The sequence below is a fragment of the Falco rusticolus genome, chromosome 6 (assembly GCF_015220075.1).
Source record: "Falco rusticolus isolate bFalRus1 chromosome 6, bFalRus1.pri, whole genome shotgun sequence".
Taxonomy (NCBI): Eukaryota; Metazoa; Chordata; class Aves; order Falconiformes; family Falconidae; genus Falco; species Falco rusticolus.
The window spans coordinates 15,845,752-15,871,112 of record NC_051192.1 but is presented as its reverse complement, the minus strand read 5'-3'; the positions used below and the strand labels follow the sequence as shown (position 1 = coordinate 15,871,112).

At 42.0% G+C, this 25,361-nt stretch overlaps 1 protein-coding gene across 3 annotated transcripts in view; it reads left to right on the top strand.

Moving 5' to 3' along the window:
* The window catches only part of PKHD1 (PKHD1 ciliary IPT domain containing fibrocystin/polyductin), a 278,509-nt gene extending 254,172 nt beyond the window's left edge, over window positions 1–24,337 (top strand). For all 3 annotated transcript variants that reach the window (XM_037391751.1, XM_037391752.1, XM_037391750.1), the window contains 6 exons: window positions 7,764–7,899; window positions 10,248–10,335; window positions 13,935–14,042; window positions 17,655–17,810; window positions 19,002–19,136; window positions 23,199–24,337. In XM_037391751.1, the coding sequence (XP_037247648.1) occupies window positions 7,764–7,899; window positions 10,248–10,335; window positions 13,935–14,042; window positions 17,655–17,810; window positions 19,002–19,136; window positions 23,199–23,551 (976 nt within the window). In that variant the 3' untranslated portion in view covers window positions 23,552–24,337. The remainder of the gene's footprint in view (window positions 1–7,763; window positions 7,900–10,247; window positions 10,336–13,934; window positions 14,043–17,654; window positions 17,811–19,001; window positions 19,137–23,198) is intronic.
* The last annotated feature ends 1,024 nt before the right edge of the window (window positions 24,338–25,361 follow it).

Here is a 25,361-nt window from a genome sequence, read left to right as displayed (position 1 = left end):
ATGGTTGGTAGAGGAATTAAATTGCAGCTTAAGCAGAAACACTTTTCATTCAGGGACTGTTTCAAATAAGCACAAAGTATACCTTGCAGAGCAGGTATACGAATTACTCCTGCAGGTTGAACATAGTGCCACAATATAGGTTACTGCTAATGACAGTGATGTCTGTTCATAAGACTGAATGTCTGTTTTTGAGGAGGGAAAAAACAAAACCAGTCAAAGTAGCCTGCCCCTTTATATATGAACCTTGTGTGAAGCCAGTATTTCCTTTGCAACTTTTCAAACAAATCTCCAAAATACCCTTCTATACAACAGCCATGGAGCTCATATTCCCACTGCAAATCAGAGGATAGTTTTTCACCACTGCTTGAATGGACAGGAACCCTTTCGGCAGTGTCACGGTTAAGATGTCTACCACCAGTCACCAATCCTCCAAGCTATGTTTCCAGTCTAAGCCTTACTTTGAACCTAAATTTATGTTAGTATTTATTATGCATGGTAAAACTATCTAAAAATTAGTCTGTATTACTGTCCTGGTTTAACCCGGGCTGGTAATGAAGCACCACGCAGCCACTCGCTCACTCCCCACTCACCCAGAGGGATGGGCAGGAGAGGTGGAAGTAAAACTCATGGAGATAAGAACAATTTAATAATTGAAATAGAATAAGAATGAAAGAACAATAATAACAGCTGTGATAGTAACAGTTCTAATGAAAAGGGGAAGGGAAAGAACAACATCCAGAGGGAAAGGAAGAAAGGAACATGGGTGCACAACGCAACTGCTCACCCCGCACCGGCCGATGCCCAGCCAGTCCCTGAGCAACACCCTGCCCGCCCCAGCCAGCCCCCGGGTGTCTATACCAGGCACGACGCCCCATGGTATGGAATACCACTTCGGCTAGTGCGGGTCAGCTGCCCTGGCTGCATCCCCTCCCCATTCCCTGTGCCCCCCCAGCCTTTGCACTGACAAGGCCCGAGGAACTGAAAAGTCCTTGACTTAGTGAAAAATTACCCAGCAGCAGCTAAAAACATCACTGTGTTATCAACATTGTTCTCACATCAAAGCCAAAACACAGCACTGTACTAGCTCCCAAGAAGATAGTGAACTCCATCCCAGCTGAAACCAGGGCAATTACTCAAAGGTGACACCCATGAATTACAAGATTCAGGCAACTGGAAGTCCTACCCGCAGTATAACCGTGGTGGAAATCACTGCTTGCTCTGACAGTGGGCTTCCAAAACCCGAGTGTTTCCTCTGTGGGAAGGGAGCAGGAGGTAGGAAAGGTGAGAGGACAGCAGGAGGAAGCAGAGGAGGAGGAAGATGGAGAGGTAGAAGAGAGTCAGGAAAAGGAGTGTGGGACTTTGCAGGTCTCTATCCCTCTCTAAGGAGGTATATACTGCCATATATTTCCCATGCCAGTGTGGGTCTTTGAAATCAAAGGGTTTGTGATACTAAATCTCAGTTACGAACGAAGAGGCTTAACTCAAGAGGAGCTTTTCCCTGTTCCTCAGTGTTGCTCAGAAGTTATGGCTGTTCAGACACATGCAGGGGAGCCAGGAGTTTCCTCATCACCTTTCTCAGGCACTGGAAAGAGATCTGGTCCCAGTACCATCAAACAAAACCTGCCTTGTTTATATCACATATGGATCCATTTTCCCCCTTAACAATTAATGGAACCCACAGTAAAAGTGATGATTTACATGACACATGCACACAGCAGAGAGGAGCTGCCAGCCATGTCTCTGAGGGACTGATCCTTTCTTCACTCTGCTTTATTTAACATGTGAGCAGTGTCACCTCTATCAGCAGAGCTTGTCTGGCATGACATTCGAGTGAGTGATGGCCGTGACGGCTCGCAGGTCAGCTGTTCTGCTGTCGCACCACACTCCTGACCGGGGCTGCATGTTGGATATGAAAGGGAGAAAAATTCTTTCACATGCTTTGTCAGCAGGAATCCGGCAAGCAAAAGGTTAAATGGCTTGGGGTGCTGGGTCTTTGTGGGGATGTGTGTGTGTATATATATATGTATATGTGTATATATACATATATATATACATATATATATATATATATATATACACACACGCACACACCTTGGTTTGGCTGTAGGACCTCATGCCCGCAGGCCACAGCCACATTATCATCTGGAAATTGGATAACGACAGCACAATGACAAATCCAGGTTGCTTGCAATAAGGTGCTAATCCCTTTGCTTTAATATCGGAGCAGCGTGTAATGATGTTTGGACATCACTCCAGTTTACTGACGACCCCACTGGGGCCGGCAATAGAAGCGTACAACTGTCTAACAAGCCATCAGGTGACCGCCGTCGTCAAAGCAACGGAGGATGCAATCTAATCTTCCCTCCATCCCTTCCAGCTCCCAATAAGGACCAGATTATAGAAGTGGCCCATCAATGCTTGGTAACTCGAATCAATTAACGTTAATTCGCACAATGCTATGATGTATTGTGATCACTTTCATTTCAGAGAAGGGGGAAGAAATTGCTATAATTCACCTAAAATGAGGTTGTCTATGGTGCTGAGGTATTAATTGGGTGTCCATATTAAATGGAAAAGGAGCACGGTAGTGAAGGAAAAGTGGATGAGTGACTCTCTTGGCTGCTATTGACCTATCAGAAGAAGACAGTGCCCTTTTCCTTTGCTTTTATCTATTACAGTTTTCCCTATTGCGTGTCAAGTTGATGTATTATAAAAAATTCATTTGGTGACCTTCCACCCCCCTAGCAGATTAAACAATTTCACTGGGATGGCATCATTAACAGGGCCTTGCATTTAATGATGATTTCTCTAAAAGGCCACGGAGATTCGATTTTAAGCTAACAGATTTATTGCACTATTATAACATATCGTAAAAAACTGTACCACCTACGGTCTGGTTTTAGGATAGAAACTGTTTAAGAGTTTATGTGAAGCTTAAAGTGGTATTACCTTGGGATATGCAGCAGCAGCAAAGCTCTGACCCCCGGCGGGATGCTGTTTACATTTAATAAAAGACATTTCTCCGACAGTAAACTTTGGGAGTGTGTTACGGAGGAGGCCTGGCTTAGGTCCTTGCTGCTAGCAGGTGGCTTTGTAAGTAGGGGTGTTTCAACACATCTGCAGCAATTAATGGCAGTCACTAATGAATCTGGAGGATGTTTCTCTCCTATCTGATACATCTGCTCTGTCCCTCTCCTTCTAAAGGCTCTTGCTGATCCCACCTCACCCTTGAGTGGATCCATTAAGTTCCTCCGGTCTCCCTATTTTTCTTTTTTCTGTAAACAGTGATAAGGTGTCTTATCACTCCAGACTGCAGGAATCTGGACTCTTCCAGCTGCATCCACCAGGCAGCTGCTTGCCTTCAGCTTTTGGTGCCACTGGGACTAAAAAGTGAAGGTTGTCTGAGCTCAGGGGAAAGACTGCCCTTACTGGGAAGACATGTCTCTGTGTTCCTGGATGGCTGTGTTCATGCTCTGTGACTATGCCTGATTTGTAAAATGGGGAAAAAAAAGTCCTGAAAGCTAGATTGAGAGCCATTTGGAGCTTGAACAGTCTCTAGCCAATGGAGAAATGGGAATCTGATGGTGGTAGTGCCCCAAAAAGCTTAATTTCAGAAGCTGGTGAAAAAGACTGGGTATTTTAATGAATACATACTCCAGGACAGTATGCACTGAACCTCTTCTTCAGAACTTGTTCAGTCTAACCATCTTACCTGATGCTTTCAACAGCTGTAAAATATCCAGCTTCTAACTAAAGCATCTTTGCTTTATGAAAGGAAACCCTGACAATGATTAGATAAAGAGGCATAATTCTCTTGCTCAGCCTTGGCCACAAAGGCAATTCAGTTACTTGTTTCTTACCCAGGTCACCATCAATCTAGGCCCCCTTGCTACTTCTTCACACTGCTAGATCTCTTGTTAGCTCTCTGCCATCACACATCCACCTTAAAGGCAGTGGACGCACGGCTTCATGCAAAGCTCCCTGCTGATGCTAGCTAGAATGTGCATTTAGGTGCTTAGGTTTTTTAATTTTGGCCTTATTGACTCATCCTATGTGAAGGAAGGGAGACATCAGTGATGTCTGACACCATGGGTCCTGTTCAGTCCTCACAAGGAGGTCTGAGCATTATATATTTATTGTTTCTCTGTTCTCAAGGAAATCTGCAGCCTGCTTTCCACTGGAGTTTATTTCCTCTAGCTTTGACTTCTTTCTATAATATGGGAAAAGATGGCCATTGGTGGAAATAACTGTCATCCTTAGGAGAGCTTTTTTGCTTAAAGTGGTAATTACTTCAGGCTCATGGTCTTCTGCATGGTCCCATCTCTCTTTCCCTGTCTCTATTACTTAATGATAAAATCTGCAGGGGGAGACAAAGCCCTAACAGTGCAGCTGAGGGGGCACAGGTACCTGGTGTCTGGTTAACTTCATCACCACATGACATGAGAACGTACTTCTTACCCAAAGACGCAAAATTCCTCACAGCCCTTCCAGTGAATCTGTACCTACTTTGCCTCACACAAGTCCTCAGCTTGCCTATCTCCTGTCTTCACTACAGCATCTTCTTTCTTGTAGCCCGTCTTCACCAGCAATCACCATCTTTTCAAGAAAAAAAACAAAATGAAAAACCAAACAACAACAACAACAACAAAAACAACACAAAAACCCCCTCCAAAAACCCACCCAAGTCTTTGGCTTGACCATGATGCATTTTGGCATATTATTTATTCTACAACTTCTTCTGAATCTCCTTCCCCTTCCAAGGACATACTGACGCCATAACACCAGCATTGCAGACATACCCAGACAACTGTTCAATTGGTTTCATTGTCTATGTTTGTTAGAAAATTAAATATGCCAGGAACTGTTCTCTGGCACCAAGGCCAATTGATATGGATCGGTCTGTGTCCACAGAATTAAATTCTCTCACCCACCATTTCAGGGTGGCCTCATCCAGACTGCCAAGTGAGAGTATTCTCTGACTGTATTAGCTCCCAGACCATTTGTCCTGGACTTTGCCGTTGGCCCTGGACCACAGTTTGTGATGGACTGATAGTTTAACAATAGAAGTGATCAAATGTCAGTGCCAAGGCTTGTTCTTTGGCATTATTTAGTTTTCTAGTATAGATGTATCCATCAACTTTAATGGACCCTTGACCTAGGCTCTTAGTCTAATCTCTTTCCCCTTGAAGTCAACTGATAATAGTAGCTATGATGATGATGATGATGATTACCATTACTATGCTACTGCTATATTAGTACTTTTATTATTACTGTTTATATTATTATTATTGCTGTTGTTTTGTTGATTCTGTTTTTATTGTAATGTCTATTGTAATTATAATTAAACTTACCAGCTTTCCTTGATTCCAGAGGGACCTCCTTCCCTCTGCCCCAGATCTCTCCACCTAGGTCTCAATCATGCCTTTATGCCTGCAGCAGACCCTTTACTTTCTCTGACCTCTAACATCCTCGCTACTAAAGAGCAGACACTTGCTTTCCTGCAGAGCCTCAACATGTTCAGCAGACATGCTTTGGCACTAATGGTGAAAGGATCTGGGCTCCCTGGTGTCCCTGCTGACTAAGGTATCACGACCAGCTGGCTGTGCCCACATTTAAAAGAGCTGCAAGACACTGAGCAATGGAGCTGCTCCCCATTGAGAGCTGTCAGCAGGGAATTGCAAACCAGCCTGCTCCTTCCCAGCATGAGACTTCAGGGTAGTGACAAAACAGCGTGCTCTTCATGCCCATCACAGGGAAGGCAGGACTCCTCACTGCGGTCCTTGCTAGGCTACAGGCATGCTTGTCCGTCCCCACTTCCCAGTGGCAAAGCTATGCCAGGAAAACCTGTTTTCCTTCCAGCACAACTCACCAGGGGAGCAGGAGGCTGCTCCTCTCTCCTCCTCCTCCTCCTCACTGACACTGACAGCAGGAACACAACCGGCTGTGTGCAGGGCTGCACCCTAAGGCAGGGACTCCCTCACAGCAAGTCAGGTGGCACCACGTGGGATCTAAACACCATGCTCTGTGCTGTGTTAGCTGGATTCAAATCACCTGCAAAGAGACATTAATGTTTAAGCATGCGTATATTGTTGGTTTGATTTGGTTTGTTTTCTTTGCCGCTGCTCACCCTAGGGAGTGGGAACTACTTTCTACACCCACATTTTACAGCAGCCTTCCTTTAAGTCTGAGATCTGAGTGCAGTTTTACCATGTAGGGTGTGGGGGGTGGAGTTCAGGGCATTTCATGACAAATTTTTTCCTGTTTGTTGGTGGTTTTTAAAGAAGCTGGAGAGAGAGATAAAAATATTTTGGGCTTACAGAAGCCATGCCGAGACTGACCCAAACTTGTCTGGACTGAGCTGGAGCCAGGGAGCCCACAGACAGTGCAGAACTCTGCCATCAAAACAGGTGTGACTTGGTGTATTGTTCCTGCAGTGAGTTTCAGCCACAGTACTAGATGCGTACTGATGGAAGGAGCTGGATAAGAGTACAGACGAATGCATTGGTGCTGATGACATGAATTTCAAACATAACACTGCCTTTCAGACTCTTCTGCTCACAAAAAAGGAAAAGAACCAGGGTAACAACTGAAACTTAAATCCCTGAGCTCAGTCTTCAGACTGCAGGTATCCTTAAAGCCTTAAGCTGATCTTCCCAGTGTCTGTGGTTTGGACCAGTATTTCCCATCAACTGCAGTATAAACAGTTTCTGGTTTGTAACGCATAGTAACACCCTGAAAATAAACCCCTAAAAACCAGAACCCAAACCAGAAAACTAAGTTAAACCAAAGGAAACTTAGGCTCCATTTATCTTCTGTTTGTAAACACCTTTAAGCAAAAACTCGAGATGAATGAATAGCGTTTCTACTTTCATTTCAAGACAATACCAAACCCCCAGCCGCTTCACTGCAATTGCAGATTAGAGGGTTTTATATATATATAAATTATATATATATGAGAGATACCAAATGACACAAAGCACTGGGAGGGGGAATGAAATGATATAGGCTCAGAATAAAGTGTTGATTCTTTATTCAAATGCAAAAGCCCTCTCCTGGGATGCTCTAATTTAAATTTCAGTCTTGGAAAAACCAATGCCTTTCAATGGGGTGTCTGTATACTGCTATATTCCAGCATGCAGACTTTGCAGATAATGAAGGGTAAGAACACAGGTGTGGCAGGATAAAGAAATACAATAAAGCCCTGTAAGTGCTGTGCTTGGGTAGTGGAACTGAAACTTTGTTCTTAGAGGAGATCAGTGGTGTTAACTGGAAATCTTTCTGCCGGACAGGAGGCATTTGCAGCCTTCACTGTTATCAGTGCACTGCAATGAAGACTTTGGGGTTTTATGAATCCATAAAATCCTTGTCTCTGCCACATACTTCCAATGTAATAGTGAGGATAAAATTAACTTATTTTGTTCTTTTCTCACCTTTCCATCTGTAACCCGGGGATTAAAACAAAAGGATTTTTCATTACCTAGGTGCTGCTGTCTGCTTGAAGTGATGCCTGCTTCATATTTCCATACATACTGCTCTCACCCAAGGAATCAAAGTGCTATGATAAGATAAATCAGTATTGTTTGGTGTAGTGCTCCCTCCCATTCCTAACAAACACCTGCCTTACTAAAGTAGAAAATCTCCTGAACAGAAAGTAAAATGTCATTCCTAGGTCAGGTGTGAAGTATCTCTGGGACTAGCACTGGGTGTTTTCGTAACATTAATTTTCTGATTTTTTTTGCCCCACATTCCTTTTCATGTGAAAGAAATGGAAGCAGACAACATCCGGAAACATGCTTGTACGTGAGACCTTACAACATCTCAGTTCAGGTGCAGCCCTCAGACGGAGAAATCGAGAAGCAGCTTCCCGTACAGCCAAAAATCATTTTCCTGGACAAGAAGGTAGGATCTGCCCCTCTGTGGATGGATGCTTCTATTAAATCTACACAATTTTGACATTTCCAAGCAATCCAAAAGCTATGAGACAGACCTACATATGGTATAGGACAGCTCTATAAATAAACAGTCTTTGGCATTCTGGGAACATCTTCCAGGATGGTCTCTGTTCACATTTCTCAGCTTTTTTTCTGCGATTCTTAGATTCATGCTGTAGAAATCATTGTGTGCAGTTTTCTGATTTCACCTTCTAAAGTTTAGAGGATATCATCAAGGAATGTAGAAACAGCAACACAATCATGAAGGCTGGCAATATCAGGTATAATGAGGGGTCCTGTACTGCCCAAGCCAGTCCACAGCATGCAGAGCAGTACTGTATAGAGAACGCCGTGTTTAAAACAAGCTTGGACTTCTATGTGATGTGCTTTAGCACTGCCAGAGGTGGTAACACAAGTCCTGGAAGCAGCAAATTAGGTCCAATGAGTCCTTAGATGTTGGTGGGTCTTTGTACTAGATTCCGATGAAATCTGCATAGCATGTCTTTGTGCTATGTTTCTATTTTCTTTATATTTTCATGTCCTCTTCACAGTTTTCTGGCTATTTTCTATTATGGAGTCATTCCCATTTTGCTGGCCAGGCAAAAGTATAGCTGCAGAATAACTAATCCCAGGAACGACAATGTTACAGTGGTAACCCTAAAGCAAGGTGTCAAATCTAGGCTTGGGCAGCTTTGTGGGCATTATTTCTGGATACAAAGTTCCTTTACAGTAAAACCAGATCAATAGCCACTAGTCATGAGACTGATTTTACAACTTTGAGGCATAAAACTTTCAGCTTCTTTCTGTCTCAGCTCCATTCCCTGCACACAGGCATTTTGTTGCATTGTAGGCCATGGGAGATGTTATTTGGCCTCCAGCTTCTGCAGGAAGGTAAGACCTTTCCACAAGACAACTCCACTGGATGTCATAGTTGGCTACCTGAAATGCCACACAAAACTTACATCTAGGCAATAGAATCTTCCCTGGAGTTTTATGTCCTTATTCAGACGTGTTTCAGATTTGCCACTGGACTTGAGAACTGGTAGCTCCCTCAAAAAATAAAGAAACCTGAAAGCTAATGGTCTTATATACACATAGCCTATGAAGTCCAGAGCCTGAATCTACTATGGCTGGATAATTTAGGTGTCAAGATTGGTTTCTTTCACTGAGTTTACGAGGACTTTAATCCTCAGCCTGACTAAACAGAACAAACCTACTCAGTTTCCTTGAACCTGAGGAGGTTGTCCTGGGCAACCCCTTCTACGTGGCCCTGCTTCAGCAGAGGGTTGGACTAAATGACCTCCGGAGGTCCCATCCAACCTCAGCCATGCTGTGACTCTGTGAACTTAGATACTGTTGTGGTTTAACCCCAACTGGCAACTAAACACCACACAATCACTTGCCCACTTTCCCCCTCACTGCCCCACTGTCCACCAAGTGATGGGGAGGAGAATCCAGAGAAGGGTGAAACCTGAGGGTTGAGACAAGAACAATTTAATAATTGAAATAAAATAAAATAATACTACTAATAACAATAATAATAACAACAACAATTGCAATGAAAAGGAGGGAGAAGGGGCAAGGATTAAAATCCAAAGGGAAGGAGGGAAAAAAACCTAAGTGATGCACAATACAACCACTCACCACCCACTGACTGGTGCTCAGCCAGTCCCCGAGCAGGGGCCAGCAAGCCCCAGCCAGCTCCCCCCAGTTTATATACTAAGCATGACATTCTGCGGTGTGGAATATCCCTTTGGGGGGTTGGGATCAGCTGTCCTGGCTGTGTCCCCTCCCAGTTTCCCATGCCCCTCCAGCCCTCTCACTGGCAGGGCCTGAGAAACTGAAAAGTCCTTGACTTATTAGAAACATTACCTGGTAACAACAAAAACCATCAGTGTGCTATCAACATTTTCCTCACACCAAATCCAAACCACAGCACTACAGCAGCTACTCAGAAGAAAAATAACTCCATTCCAGCCAAAACCAGGACAGATGCCACAGAAACCACAGTGTCAAAACCAGTTGCCTCTCCGAGGTGATGTGAACGTGACCCTAGATACTTCATGTGAAGCAGCAAACCTTGCCAGACTTTACTGAAACAGACCTGAAGCTTCAAGAACTGGTTCCTCTGAGCTTAAGCTCATTTTAAAGTGTTGTGGTGAGCTTTGTGACATCTCTAACAGACAAGTGACATGTAGAAGCAAACTACCCTCACACTGGTCATTAAAAAATTATTGCAGTTAAAACCATCAAAACTTTCTTTCCTCATGTTGAGGAGACAAGACCTTAATTCTTCTCTTTTGTTCTTCCTCCAAGGGTCAAAGAGTTGACAAACTGGGGCCTCCCTCCGAACCCTGGGTTGTATCAGCTCACCTCAAGGGATCCTCCAAGGCTGTGCTAAAAGGTTTGGATGTGTCTTCTTATAGGAAGGGTTATGGCAAAGAAGCTATGCAGAATGATGGTGATAAATTTAGGAGCTGTCCTTGTGAAATACTCAATTTGAAAACTTGTCTTTGTGCTGAAAAGGGGGTTGCAGTAGGAGTTTGGTGAACTGCCCAGTCATACGCCAAAGAAAGAGAAGTTTATACCAAATATTTTCATGCTCTGGCAACTTAAAGTGGTATATCTAGTAGTTCATCTTTCAAAGACACATCTTAGATAAACAAAAAAAAAAAAAGAATGAAGGATTAGAAATCCTAATACTTGATTTTCAGCTAATGTTAATTGGGGCAATTTCCTTAGAATCAATGACATCCTGTTTGTCCCAGCAAAGGATCTGGCCAAGTACAGAGAAAAACAACTGCCCAGTGTTTGCAATTAGCATACTTTAAAGTAAAATGCTTGTCACAAGGGATCAAAATGCTTCCCTTCTGGTCTTCATCTGCCGAAAGATCTGAACTCATGGTTAACTTTAAAGCTGTATTTCCCTTGAGGTTGTTGTGGCTGTGAACATGCTTAGATATAGAACTTTGTTTAAGTACAGTGCTAAACTAAAATCCTGTAGACCGATCATATGCTTGTAAACTAGAAAGTGGAAATAATATTGATTATAAAGCATCTTAATTTTCATTGCTAACATCTCTAAATGTAAGCAAAAACCACACACATTGAAAAGTGAGTCTCCCTACTACTACAATAAAGTATTTTGTTGGCAGTAAAGCCATTTGTGTGTTAGCTTTGTCTTGGAAAGTTCATATTTGGAGAAGATAAGTGGTAATCATGCTGTAGATCAGAGCTTCTCACACTTTTAGTCTGTGTTTCTGTGAATTAGAAATTCTTCCTGCCTCATCATAGTCCCATATTTACAGGTTAGAAAAATCCTTTGGCCTTTTCTGCTGTTTTTCCTGCCTTTTCAGAGTGGTACACCTCATAGGTTTAGGAACATGGGTCTAGATGAACCACAGATTATTGGATCAGCTACTGGTTAACAGTGGGAGAAAGGAAGGGAGGAAGGGAGAAAGGAAGGAGGGAGTTAAGGAAGAGAAAAGAATGAGAAGACGAAAGGAAAAGAAAGAGAAGAAAGAAAGATAAAAAGAATGAAAGAAAGAGAGGGAGAAGGAGAAAAAGAGGAGAAAAAAAAGTCATTGAAGAGAAATGCACTTCACATTCTTTAAAAGATACATGCATCAAATTAATAGTCAATAAACTCCAGCACAGAAAGAACTGCATAGTACAGATGTTCTGCATGTAATAGTTTGCTGCAGTTTTTCCTTTGACAAACGTCCTTATTGCACTCGTCTTTTGAAGCATATGAAAGCAGCATTTAATCGAAATGGGTCCCGTCTAGCACACTGAGGCTGCTTCATCTGACAGCAGCCAAACTGCCTCATGGAAAGTAGTTTAGCTCCAAATTAGCTTGCTTCTACGTTAAATACCAGCTTGCCTGAGAGTTCTTTGTGAAGACTCCCATATATATCTGTAATATTCTGAGCTTTGAAGCATATGTGCCAGAAAGCTGAGATAGTCTCAGTACTGAGAAGTACAGTACAGTACTCCAGGCTTCATCATAGACTGGAAATGGCAATTATAGAGTATTCGAATACAGCTGACAGGACCGTCTATAAAAGCAGTGTTACAGTGAGTGTCAGAGCCAAGAAAAGTCTTGGTAGTCCGGGCAGATACTGTCATAAGGAGGATCATATGCATAGTAGATAAATAGATGAGCCAGGATCAGGCTGGAGCAATTAGAGAAATGTAGATTCCCACATCTCCACCAGGTCTCTTCACAGTGTAAATTACTGCTTATTTATACCTCACAGCTGGTCCTGGAGACTCACAATTAAATTGGGGCTTTGGTGTGCTAGAGGCTGTACAAAAATAGGAAAACATCTATGTGGTCAAAACTAACTGGGATATTAGTAAGTTAAACAGTACCAGATCATGGAGAGGGGAAACCAAAATTTCTGTTGCTAAATCATTAAAATGTGGCATGCTTTTGCCCACAACCTTGTCTCAGGCAATTTCTGGCCATAGTTTAGAAGTCAACACAGCAAGGAAGTAATCTCAGTAGGCAGTTTGCATTGCAGCATCTCTGTTTGGAGTCTGTAAGAGTTGAAGAGCCAGGACATGCTGGTTCTTCAGTACCAAAGAATAGATCCTGGCACTGTTTAGTTTGTATCACATAGGTGTAAGCATGAAAAATGGGATAAAACCAAAGAGAAAGTGTCCTGCAGTCTTGCCTACCATCAAAAGCATTGTCCCCACCTGCTGAACGCTCCCATGCATCTGTGATCGCAAAATGTCTCATGAAGATGTTTGCTACCTCACCACTTTGTTCAATATCCTGGGCATGAGAGTGGCAGAGCAGAAATGTCCTCCTCATATTCAGGCTTTATGTACCTTCACCTGTGATGCTTAGCTGCAATAAAATGTCAAACCACCTGCTTCATAAAGCAAATAGTTATTATGTGTTGTCTCTGAGCAGGCAAAATCTGTGTTTGTGATCATTGGAGCAAGTCCAGCATCCTAAGGAAGTTCTGACTTCTCACCCCCACCTGAACCAACATTTTGAAATTTGTCAGTCTTTAAGATTTTACCCCTCTCACCCCAAGAGTCTGAATGAAGCCCAGACCTGGTCAGCATTGCTGAAAGGCCAGGACTTGGCTGGTGCTCAAAGATACACACAATAAAATGGAGATCTAGTTGCAAAGTAAATCAGAACTTTTAAAAAGAGCCTACAAAAATAACAGCCACGGCAAGTGTAAATGTTGGGTTGGAATGCATTCCCTGATAGCTTTGAACAAGAAGTAAAGTGATGGAGAAACGAGGTCTCCTGGGTTTCATTTTAATACCCCCCCTGGAGCTTTCCTCTGCCAGGTTTCTTGCTGAAAGTGTCCCTGTACGATCACAGTCGTCACAGACATTTTTCATGGCCAGATCCCTTTCAAAGCATCTGACAGGGCTGGAGAAAAGTTCAAAGTGATTTAACAGTAGGACAGGAGGGATATGCCCAAATGATGAGGTGAAATACCTACAAATCAGAAAAAAAGTTAAAACAGTCAGCTCTTTTCCCTTTGCTGCAGGGGCTGGCTCCTTGAGACCATCCCTTTAGGACAGAAAATAGTCTCTCGCTAATACTGTCCTAACCTTGGTGACACGCTTAGTCACACAAGACATGGGTTAAATCAAAAAGATGAGTGCCTGGAACTTTCTAGTGCACCTGTGTAACACCTCTTACCTTTGCTTGATCCCCTTAACATCTGTATTCATGTTGTACTCCTACAACATGGATACGTACAGTAAATGCCATTTCACAATTAACTCAAAGAACCGAACTTCAAAAGCTAAAGTCGTCCAATCTATCAGGATATTGGTGCTCAAGTACCTCTGGAGACCTTACCCCATATGAAATTTCTGGGGTTAGACAAAATGTTTACAATTAGGAAGGGCACTGAATTTAGTCTTTCCAAAGTCCCCTTAAAGCTACAAGGGCTCTCTGAGGGGCTGAGGTGGTACTTGTCTGGGGAGTCTTAATTGCAATGTAATTTTTATGTTACTCTACAGGGCTTACCCAAGTGCAGGTCATAGATGGATGTGCAAGCTTTTCCAGTCTGGCTGTCTCCAGCTCAGGTACAAACTGGAAACTTGTGTTCACTGTCACATCACCTCCAGGTAAGCTCTGTTTTCTGCATGGTTTTTTGATTTGGTAACTGAACTCAAAACCCTGCTACAGGTGGTCTGAATTTATAAAAAGGGAGCTAAGCTTTGTTTGAATGAGTGGAGCAATGCCAAACCTCTAAACAGCCTGACTCCTGTTACACATCCAAGCTGGCGTCACCCAGGCAGCAAGAGAGCTGGGTGATTCCTGTGCTATTCATGCAAGATCCCCAAAATCAAGATGAGTCAGTAGAGAGAAGCATTGCCAGAGAAGGGTGCCTCTATCTCCCCGGATTCCTTAGCTATATATCCCATGTAGGAACCAGGTACTAAAGGTCAGATAAGCTGACAAGAGCAAACTTTTTCCTTTAAACTGAGTCTTCTTATTCCCTCTTTTTTTCCTGTTTGCATTCAGACAATTTCCATCTGTGCTCCCAGCTATTTTCATAGTGCCTTTCACCGACCGTTTGTCTGCACCTGGTCATCTTTATGGGTGCAACAGGTTATGCAGCTTGTACCTGCCCCTGTAAGGCCCCTGAGCAGCCCAGTAATGTTGACAAGGCAGGTGTGCCTACATCTCCTTAGAAATACCAACTGAGGGGCATTTGGCACCTTGGGGATAAGTCACGGAGTGAACTCTGGCTTGTAAAAGCCTCAGGGCAGCTGCACAAGAGAAGCACCTGTCCAGCTGTTTGGGAGCCTGAATGTGTCTACAAATGGGGCTTTGAATGTATATAGGGGTCAAAGTGCTGGTTTCTTGTCTCAGAATGACTGTTGAGGCAAGTAAATGGAGAAGCAGAAACATGCTGTCTGGTGTGTAGTCCAAAGACATATTAAGATATAGGTGTTCTAAGACTAAACGTAAAGTCTCTATTCTGGTAGTGCATACACATACACATACATATCTATCTATATATATATATCTAGATAGATGCAGATATAAATATCTCATATATATAAAATGAGACCCATCAGGTGGAATGAAGCCGAGGAAGCACAGATAGAAATTTTTCCAGGAAAGGTAAGGCAATGTGTATGCCACTGCATGAAACCCTGATGAGTACTCCTTTGAAGTGCTGAACATAACTTCGTTTACGCATGTTCGGAGATGATCGCAAAATAGGATAGGTACAGACTGAGCATTTTTAATTAGATAACTCCAAGAAAGCATGGCTTTTTTTCAGCCAGAAAAAAAAAAAAAAAACCCAGAGAGGGAAATACATCAGACTGGTGAAGTGGCCAGTTGGAAGTAGCTAATGAAAAAAATTTGAGCTATAAAATTGGAAGAAGGTTACTAACATTTAGACTGTATTTTTCTGAACAGCTGATCTTAAAAGGTAGGAATAGTGAGAGCAGATCAAACTGCTTTTGAATGGACGTCAATACACTTGTGGGTGGTACTGTACAACGTGGTAGACACAATGGAATGGGATGGGATTTATAGCCCAAAAAATCCGGAGAACTGGGCTGCAGGAGGTGCTTGGAGGTGGGTTTTAAAGGAGGCACACATTCCTGTTTTAAGGGGCACATATGCTCATTTTGAGGGCGCATGCTGCCAGACACCCACAGCTCCCATTGCCTTCACTTCAGTGACAGCAGATGGGAATCGAGCACCTCAGAGGATCCGACTCTTTAGTAGGAAGTGCAGCTTAATGAAATGTGTTTAGAAAGCTGTTTCAGGGAGGTCATAAAAATCTTTCCTCTGAACAAAGATCAAAAGGAGATCCCTTTTCTGAAAGATTTAGCCCGTCAGAGAGTTGCAAAGAGATATTTACAGCTTGCAATGCGGATGGCTGATGCCTCCATGTAGGTATCACCTCTGTAAATCAGAGTACTGTACACTTCTAATACACATTGCAAAAGTACACTCCAAAGAAGCAATTCCCTTTGCTTGTTTGTAATTGGGAACTGTGCTGGAGACAGTATAAAGGCTTTTATACTGCCAGGTTCTTATTGAAGATACTTGCTTATTTTTGAGGTAAACAAACAAAAATTAAACAATCAAATAGTAGATGTTTGGGATACGCTTTCATCACTAGGTTTCTATGTGTACCCTGGCACAGTTTGCTGTTTGGAGACAGCTCAGAAGATGCAGCTGACACTGAATGCAATAATCCCAAATGTTTCAGTGGTAGCTCCTGGGGAGAGCAGACTATTCATAACAACATTGCATAGTCTTGCTCCTTGTTTTACAGTAATATTCATTTAACTGATATAGATCCCAATGGGCCTGATATATCCACTTTCCATTTAAACCAATAGCAGTCTACTCCAAACTACTAGAGTAGTGCAAAGCACCTTTAAGCACCTGTGTAGAGTCCTTGATATCTGTGAGATTACTTCTCAACTGAAATTCATATGTGTTTGTACTTGCAGGCAAATTTTTCCCAATTGGAACATGCTTCCCACATTGTTCTGATGAAGCTCTGATTTGTTCAAGTGGACAACGTTGACACAAATCTAATTAGTTTCAGATAGAAGTACTTACAGCTACTCACCCTAGTCTCCAAGCCTCCATCTGACAGTGTTTCTGAATTTTTTTTTAATGACTTGAAGGAAAAAAGGTTTCTACATTTTTACTAAAAGTGCAACTCAAACATGTAAAAGAAATATCCATCTGTCAAAAGGATTAGGATTGTGGGGTTGGGAATCATAAGGAGTCAGGTAGTAGTAAGACAGGTAATGAGTTGATGTGCTAATCCACATCCTTCAAATTGGTCTATGGAGTGTCAGGGCCAGTTTTGTAAACTCCTGTTCTTCCCAGGCACATTTCCATTCAACATGCTTTTTGGAAGTGACTCAGGGAACCAAAAGCTCTCCATATTTCTGATTTTTTAAAATGGCAGTATTAGGCATCTTCCAGTCCTTGGAGGTGCTGAGATGCTGAGATCAAATGAACTCCTGACCACAGAAACTAGGAGTAGTGGCTGGCTTGATTCTGACTTCTTTTACAGAAAACTTTGGGTTCTTTGGGTGAAAAGCATTGTGTACATCAAGACACTAAACACTTGCCATGTTAACACTGACATTTTTTATTTATAATGCTCATTCTGCACAATGGAAATGTTAGCAAGTTTGCCAGGAGTTTTCTGCATCATGGACTTAAGCTTAACGCTAGCGAATGTTTCTAGGTTCCCCATAACTTATACTGGTATGAATCGGGTATAGCCTGTAAAAACTGCATGACTTAGCACCTTTCTTGTTGCAAACCATTTCTCTGCCTTGCTAGGCAGAATGAGCATGTTTTCTGTCTGGGCCTGATCTGTTTGTCCTCAGAAACAGATGTTTTGTGAATGTATTTTTGGGGTTTGGTAGTCAGCTAAACAAATACATGGAAGAAATGTTAAGAATTGTTAAACACAAAGAGACTGCCATCTGCTTCAGGAAGCACTGAAAGCTTGAAACATACGTTGGAGGAGTATTGTTACGTATTTGGTTTGTCCTGGTACTCAGTCCTAAATAAATATTGTTGGCTAACGTTGGATCTGGAGACAGACAGACTTACGGGTTGTTCCTGCATACATTTTTAACAGCAGCGTCAATGTTGAAAGGCTACAACATGGTGTTTTAGCTGTGAAACCAGTGTTCTTGCTTTCATAATAAACTCTGACTGCTTTGAATTCTCAGGGGCTAAGTTTACTGTGCTGTCTCAGCCTTTTACCATCTTCCCTGTCCCCATGGGAGCAAAGGCCAGCATGATCCTTGTTGTCATACTGAGTTCAGCAGCATCTGCATTCATCCTCGCTCTTGCACTCTGCTGGTTCAAGAAGAGCAAAAGCAACAGTAAGTTGGAAATACCCACTAAAATATATACTTACAGACTCTCGATTGTATTTAACAAATCTTCTGAGTGGCCACAACCAGATTCAGATGATGGCACTCAAAGACAGCCCTGAGAAGTTCAGTCATTAGCAGTATGGTTTGTAGTTCACATTTACACAGGTTTGTGCCTATCTGTTGCCTGAGTCCTGGATGGAAAAAGTACTAACTGTATGTGAAAATGATGAAAATCCGATTTCTATAGTGCAGGCAAGGAACTGAGAAATGGAGGAAATATTCACTATGATTTCAGTGATCCATCCAAGCACTGCATTGTCCTGATGAAGGATGACAAAGCAAAATATCTTGCTGTGGTGAGGTTATGCAAAGCCTTGGAGCTGACCAGGGACCAGACACAGCTGCAGTGTGGATGTCAGAGAGGCAGCAGCACGGCCATGCTCACATCACACCATCAGCATCACAGGAGTCAAAGCAATAGTGGGAGGGCTTCAGCTTCTCTGGAGCTCTCCCCCAAGCAAATCCACACCTCTACTAATTTACCTTAGGGTTGTTTCCTTTTTAGCATTGATCTTAAAACAAATACAGCGACCACAAGGAGGCTTTCTCACTGCAGAAGGCATAAAGTTATTTGTGTAAGAGAAGAACTGAAGATAAAAAGATGTAACTGTGACTGTAACTGTTGGTGGTTTGATTGCCAAACAGCCTCCTCAAAGTGCTGGATATGTTGAAAGTTATTAATAACTTGGCCTTTCAGATATGCTAACTGAAGCTGGGACCTAGCCAAATGTACAGGTAACGAGTAGCGGAGGAGTAAATGCACATCCAAGCTAGTAAGACATCTCCACTCGTTTCAAGACCTTTTTACTAGTTTTTCAAAAGTTTTGCTTGCAAGTAAGTTTGCAAATCCAGGCTAAAGGGTCTTTCTTCTAAACTGCACCATGAGCACTAACTGCAATAAGGTCTGAATTTCTAGTATTACTGAACATGGTAATAACATAAGGAAGGGTTCTACCCAAGACAACAGGGGGAATCCTAACAGCAAAATGTGAGATGGTATGAACATTCCACTTTGGGGCAGAAAGAACACTTCTAGGTTACCTGTTAATTCCCCAGCAATATATTGTTGCTTGAATTAATAATTGCTGCTGAGCTGAGGATGGACTGAGAGTGATGTGACTGTATGTTTCATTACAGCAACAAGGATGGAACAGGCTGATGTACAGCAGGCCAGTACCAAGGGACCCCGTAAACAAGTGCAGCCTCATGCAGCTCACATCCAGCCTTGCTACAATCAAGGAGAAAATAGAAGTGGTGTGCCTATAGCAGGAGGTGAGAGTGTAGTTCCACAATAATTCAATTTTTTAAACAGTTGAGTACTGAGAGTCATTTTAGGTCTGTTAAACTATAGGTTTGTATAGGATCAGTGACATAGTTCTTCTCAGAAGGTCTATCACTTTATTACCTCCTTGTCCTCCTTGGTATTTTTCTATATGTCATTTTATCTCCTTTTATACATGCAGTGTGAAACCTTGGCTGCACTGAAGGGAGCAGCATAATCCCTCTTGCCCTCAGTGAGTCCATGACTTCACCTAGTGTTTTTGGAGCAGGACAGCGACCAGCATTCCCAAAGCTCTGGAGGGATTTGCAGTCTGTGGAGGACTGCAGTGAGGTATGCTGGAGGTAGAAAAAAACCAAGCAGGGCTCATTTACATGGTCTGTGTTACCTTGAACCACTCACTGGACCTTCATGCCATGCTTTCTGAGCAGTGAGCCCAAGCCAGCACCCCACAGCAGCTCCATTCCCACCCACCCTACTCAGTGACCCCCTTTACTCTCCAGGGACCTGCCACAAACACCCGTTTTCCGCACACCTCCTCGAGACTTGTCTTTTCATCATCTGCTGATCAAACACGACTTCTTCTGAGGTCATGGAAACGCAGACAGCCTCAGGGGCCTGTGGCTGGCAGCACAAAGCACTGGCTCCACTCTCTGCAAGTGTGAAATGTTCTTACAGGACTGGGTGGTGCGGTTGTTTTTTGTTGGTTTTTTTTTTTGTCTCACCTGCCAACAGCACAGATCTAAGGGCATTCGAATAACCCCGCTGAACCACCCGTTTATTCTGTTTTGGGAATTTCTTCTTCCTCCTCCTTCCCAAAGCCTGTGGATTACATAAGAGGCAGGAAGAGAGGAGCTGAAGTTTTATCTCCTTTTAATTAGCATCCATCACAAAAGCAGAGGGAGAGGGAGAAGGAGAGAGGAAATTCTGCAGTTTATGTGTTTTGATATTTGCTGTACTCCTCCAAAACACAGCGTTCAGCTGTGTGCCTTAGGATACATATCTGCTATAAATTCATTTTTTATCTAATTTGTCTGAGATCTAAGCTTCCTGTGGAGGTCTGAGATCAAAGGATCTGATTCTGTCTGATGTCGGCTCTGACACATAATGCGTGCTGACTTAGTTCTGTCTATAAACTCGCAGTGGGAGGCTGCCATTCTCCCTTGGCACCTTTACATAGTGAACTTTCATTTTGGCTGGGGAGGCTGACAGGTATAGCGTTGATTGGAGCCGTCGTGTAAATAATTCATGGAAAGATTTTTTTTTGTCAGAAAAAGGCAATCCAGCCACTTAAAGTCTTTTAGGAATAGTTGCAAGAAAAAAAAAAAAAGATTCCCCGATAATGTTCAAATCTAAACAAGGGTAACAATATCTTAAGTGAATTTAATACATATGACTTGGAAATGTTTAATGTTTGATTTCCCCTTATTTAAAGTACTGTTGGCTTTGGAGAGAGAGAGAGAGGAAATCAGAGCTGCAGCCCTTTTTGTTTAGTTTTTGCTTTGTAGCTGTTGCCCCCATAAGAAATCCCACTTTTCTAATGCAATTAAGTGTTCGGAGACTTTGTTATTAATCACTACAGTAAGTCTTGCAAGGCAGAGTTTTTCTGTTTGGTAGGTGCTTATACAGTGTGGAGTCCAACGAAGGTCAGGGCCCTGGTTGTTGTCCCAGAACAAGTAGCTGAGGATGGAGATGAAGAAGAAAGCTGTATGCGTAGATGTGCAGTACTGCAGGGGAGAAGGGATCAAGATATTGCCTTGTCTGACCTTGGTGTAACAAAAAATCTCCTCAGATTCACATAATTATCTCTCTCTTGAATTAAATAACTTTTGATTGACTAACACAAGGCTAACAGAGCGGCACCTGGAGGTGAACATAGTGTTTCTTTTTTCTTTTTGCAATTTATTTGGCTGGTTCATCACCTTCACCATTGAAAAGCTGTATCCTCTAACAGCTCATATTTCCTAACTTCAACTTCCAGTCCTTTCAGGTAGTGTACCTGATTGATCCTTATCCTGAACTCCTTGGCCACCATTACCCAGAAACTGCTGTTGCATTCCTGAAGAGGCTGTCCATTCTGCAAATAGGGTGTGCATCCCTTGCTCCTAGATTGCTCCAGTCGGCTCCTCCTTCCTTTCTAAAAGTTTGTCATTTTCTCCACCTTTTACAAAATTTCATTGGAATAAATTTTAGTTTTAATTCCAAATCACTGGTGGAAACACTGAACATCTTCTGTTTTAGTGGTTGTGTCCAGTACTGCCAGGCACCCCCACCTCTGAGAATTGTCTCCCATATATTATCACGGCTTGAGCTCTGTCTGTTAGCTGGTACTTAATCCAGTTAATCGTGTGCTTTAATGATACTGAATAGTTTGTATTTAATTTTAAAAAATCAGGATATTTTAGATTACTATGTCATATAAATCTCAAGGCAGTATTTCATCCTTGAAACGGCTTATATCTAGAAAATATTTAGCTTCCTCCATTAATTCAAACTCATTTGAAAAGGCCTATTTTTCACAGTTGAAAATGGCACCTTTGAAGATGATCAATACATATCAGGAACTAAATGAAGCTTTGGTATAGGGGATCATGACCTGATCATCTTGTTTATGTCTATAAAGCAGAAAACTGAACCCAGCGATGTATGTAATTTGTACTTTAAAACAGCCAGCTATCTAATGTTAAAGGAATCTCAAGAAGGAAAACTGTTGCACACAGAAACATGTGTGGCTACTGAAATTTTTCTGACAACTTTCCAGTGAACTTCCAAAAGGTACAATCCTGAAATTGAAAGCTAGAGGTTGTACAAGTTGAATAAAAGCCAGCACTCTTCAACAGGAAAAGTGAGTACAAGCATAAAGTCATTGACATGCCTGTCAGAGTTCAAGGAGTCCCAGGAGCATCTGGATGATGCTTTTAGACATATGATTTAGTTTTAGGTATTCTTGAGAGGAGCAGGGAGCTGGACTCAATGATCTTTATGGGTCTTTTCCAACCTGAGACATTCTATGATTCTATGTTTCTATGAAAATGATTCCAGCAAATAGAGTTCCAATTAATACATTACAGAAAAGGGAGAAGAGAATGAATCTGGCCAGAAGGTCTGACGAACCACAGGGCTAAATGTCACAGGCTGCTAAGGGTTAAACTTCAAGGACAAACCTGAAAAATCAGGAGTGGTAACATTTTCTTGGTTCATTTGTGTTAAGGACCTATAATATATGCTGATGAAGGGACTACAGAAGCTGATGGTGTCCACTAACACATGAGTATAAAGGTTTGGGTCTGGACTGGTTTCATTTTATTTTCAGGGGGGAAGGGAGAGGTTTGCAAGAATTTTACAAATGTTTTTCAGCATCCAGATGAAGCAGGCTGCCAACCTTGCACTGAGGTGATAACACACCCTGTCAACTCAGAAGTCATCTGCTGTAACACTACAAGCAATTCTGCTTCTGTGGTTGATAAATGCTTGTTTTATTAAGATGTAAACATTTTTAATTTCCACATGAAAAATGTATAGTATATATTTTGTTTTTTCTGCATTTTTTCAATATAATTTTTTGATCAGCATTGCAGGTTACTGGCTCTGCCTTGAGTAGGATTCAAATGTTGGAAATCAAAAGTTCTACCTTACCTTATAGCCTGATTCATAGAGAGTTGATATATTTTATAGATGTGTAGTATTAAATTTATTAACAGTCTTAGCAATACATAGCTTATTAACCAGTTGAATTCTATATACTTTTATTATTGAGCATTCCCTGAAATACTTGTTAACCATTGGAAGATGTTCTAGAAGCTGTTAGTGTACCAATAAGAACAAACCAGCTGTTTTGGTTGTTTTATATTTATTTCTGGGAACAGCTCACGGTTGTTTGGTTTTAACAACTTGTTTCTGTCAACTAAAACTTGTTGCCAGTTGTAATTATTTCTCCAACAATAATTGCTTTTTCATTAATGTCTTTAACATGCAGTAAAGGCATCGAAGGGTAAGGAACACAATGGTGGGGTCTGACAATTATTGTAAAGCACAAATAAGTCTTGCTTTCACAGATATGGAAGGAACTGGAGCAGTAGGATGTGCCCCAGGACAACTGGAGGAGCTGAACCTGCAGCCCTGTGAACCCAAGCCAGTGAGAAAGATGAGCACTGTGCAGCGTAAGACAGGTGACAGAGACACCCTTGCTTCAGCTAGGAAAAGTGATAGTCACCAACAGCTATATGGAGGAACATCTCCTGGTGACTCTCTGCAACTTCAGCAGCCAGCTGTCCCGGGATGCTCCAGCCAGAAGGATGCTCCTCAGCCTTCAGCTGGTTACAAGAAGGAAAGAGAGATGTCTGAAAGGATGCCCAACCATCAGAATGATGTCGGAGAGCATGTTGCTGTGGTAGCAGCAGAGGTGTAAGAGAAGTGATGTGAGATGGTGGACCACTGACAAAGCAGACTTTGCCTCATAGTCAATGGGAAGCTGAGTCTTTTGTCTCTGTGGTCAGAGAAAAACAGACACATATTGGCACAGGGAGCCAGACGGCCACACGTACAAATGAACCCCTTGGATCTGCAGCCAGCTGGTAGACTCTGGCCATGTCAGTGTTGACCTTTCTTAGCTTCTAAAACAGGATGGGTGCATTAAAATTGCCTGTTGAGAACAGTCCTTCTGACACCTCTAAAACTCTCTCCAAGTGTTGTTTGGGGGAGTGTTAGATGGCTAACCAGGTCAGCTTTGAGATTACATCCAAAAGCATTCAGGGATTAGCCTACCAATTAACAGTCCAGATGATTGGATTTCTGACTCTTTAATATACCAGCACTGATGTAGTTCTTAGTGTCTAGAACAATGCTGATCGGTATGTATGCATATATATAAATATATATATGCAAATCTATACGAATTTTCCCATTTCTTCCAATCATGCCTTTAGTTTTGTGTGCATAAATCTCTTCCTTTTTCTGAGGAAAAAACAAACGTATTCAACTTTCGTCTCATTGTGACTTGAATAAGTGCTTCTATTCCTCCTTTGTGAAATCTGTGTTGGTTTTTGTTGATTTTTTAAAATTTCTTTTAAATCATTTTGCTGAGTTAAATCTTCACCATGGCATTGTTTTCAAACAGCCTTAAATCACTGGCTTGTTATGAACATTACTCTTTATGAATGATAATAATAACGTTGATGTTCTTTGGTTGCTCAGAGAATTCCTGTGTTTTGCTTTACTGAGCTGGAAGATGAGGAACTTTATTATGCCCTCTCTGTACCATAAAATTCTTGGTTGCAAGGTGTCCTGGTGGCACAAGATAAAATTTATATTCCTCTGCAGGAAAAATACTTCATCAGGAAGATGAGGTTTCTGACCAGATCAGCAGGGGAAGAGAAGGTAAGAAACCTTGATCTGAAAAAAAACCCACCCAAACAACCAGAAACCAGTTCACTTCAAGTTGAAGGAGATAAGGTGCAGATTCTTGTCAGTGAGCTACGTGGTTCTCTAAGCACAGAAGCATGCTCACCAGCATTGGTTTATACACTATGGTGTGTTTATAAGCATCATTTTCAGGTGTAATCAGATGGATTCCATGCTGAGCTAGGCTTCTGCCTGACGGCACAGGAGCTTTTCTGGCTTAAGACAGTTGAGGATGAGGGTCTTACATTATCAAGTGCAACAGATCAGCATTTCTGACCTCTTCCATGGTATGGAAAAGCAATTTACTACAGTATTTTCTGCAGAGGCCAAAATAGTGGTTTATGTGAATCAACATGGTAGATCCCTAAGTCTTGTGATTCAGGGTCCGAATAAAAAATTATACCTTGCAGAGACATCCAGGTTTGGTGAAATGATTTGGAGACCCTTCCCTTCCTTCACAGCTGATATCAAGTCTTAGATACTTTCATGTGGTAGGATAATTCCTTTCCTCTCTGCAGAACTACAATTCCTCCCTCCCCTAAACTCCGCTCCCCTCCAGTAATTCTACGCATAGTAAGTGACTCTATCACATCCAAGCAGTGTGGAAGCAAATAATATATAATTACAAATGTCAGAATGTATGCAAATAATATGCAAATAATAGTGAATGTAAATTATATGCAAACATTATACAATGAAGCCTTCTTTTGGGGGAAAAATCAGACATACTGGAAACAGTTAAGGGCTTTAATTAATCCTTTAATTCATAATCCTTGCATTTATCCATACTTTGTTTACAGAATAAGTAATGTCTTGCA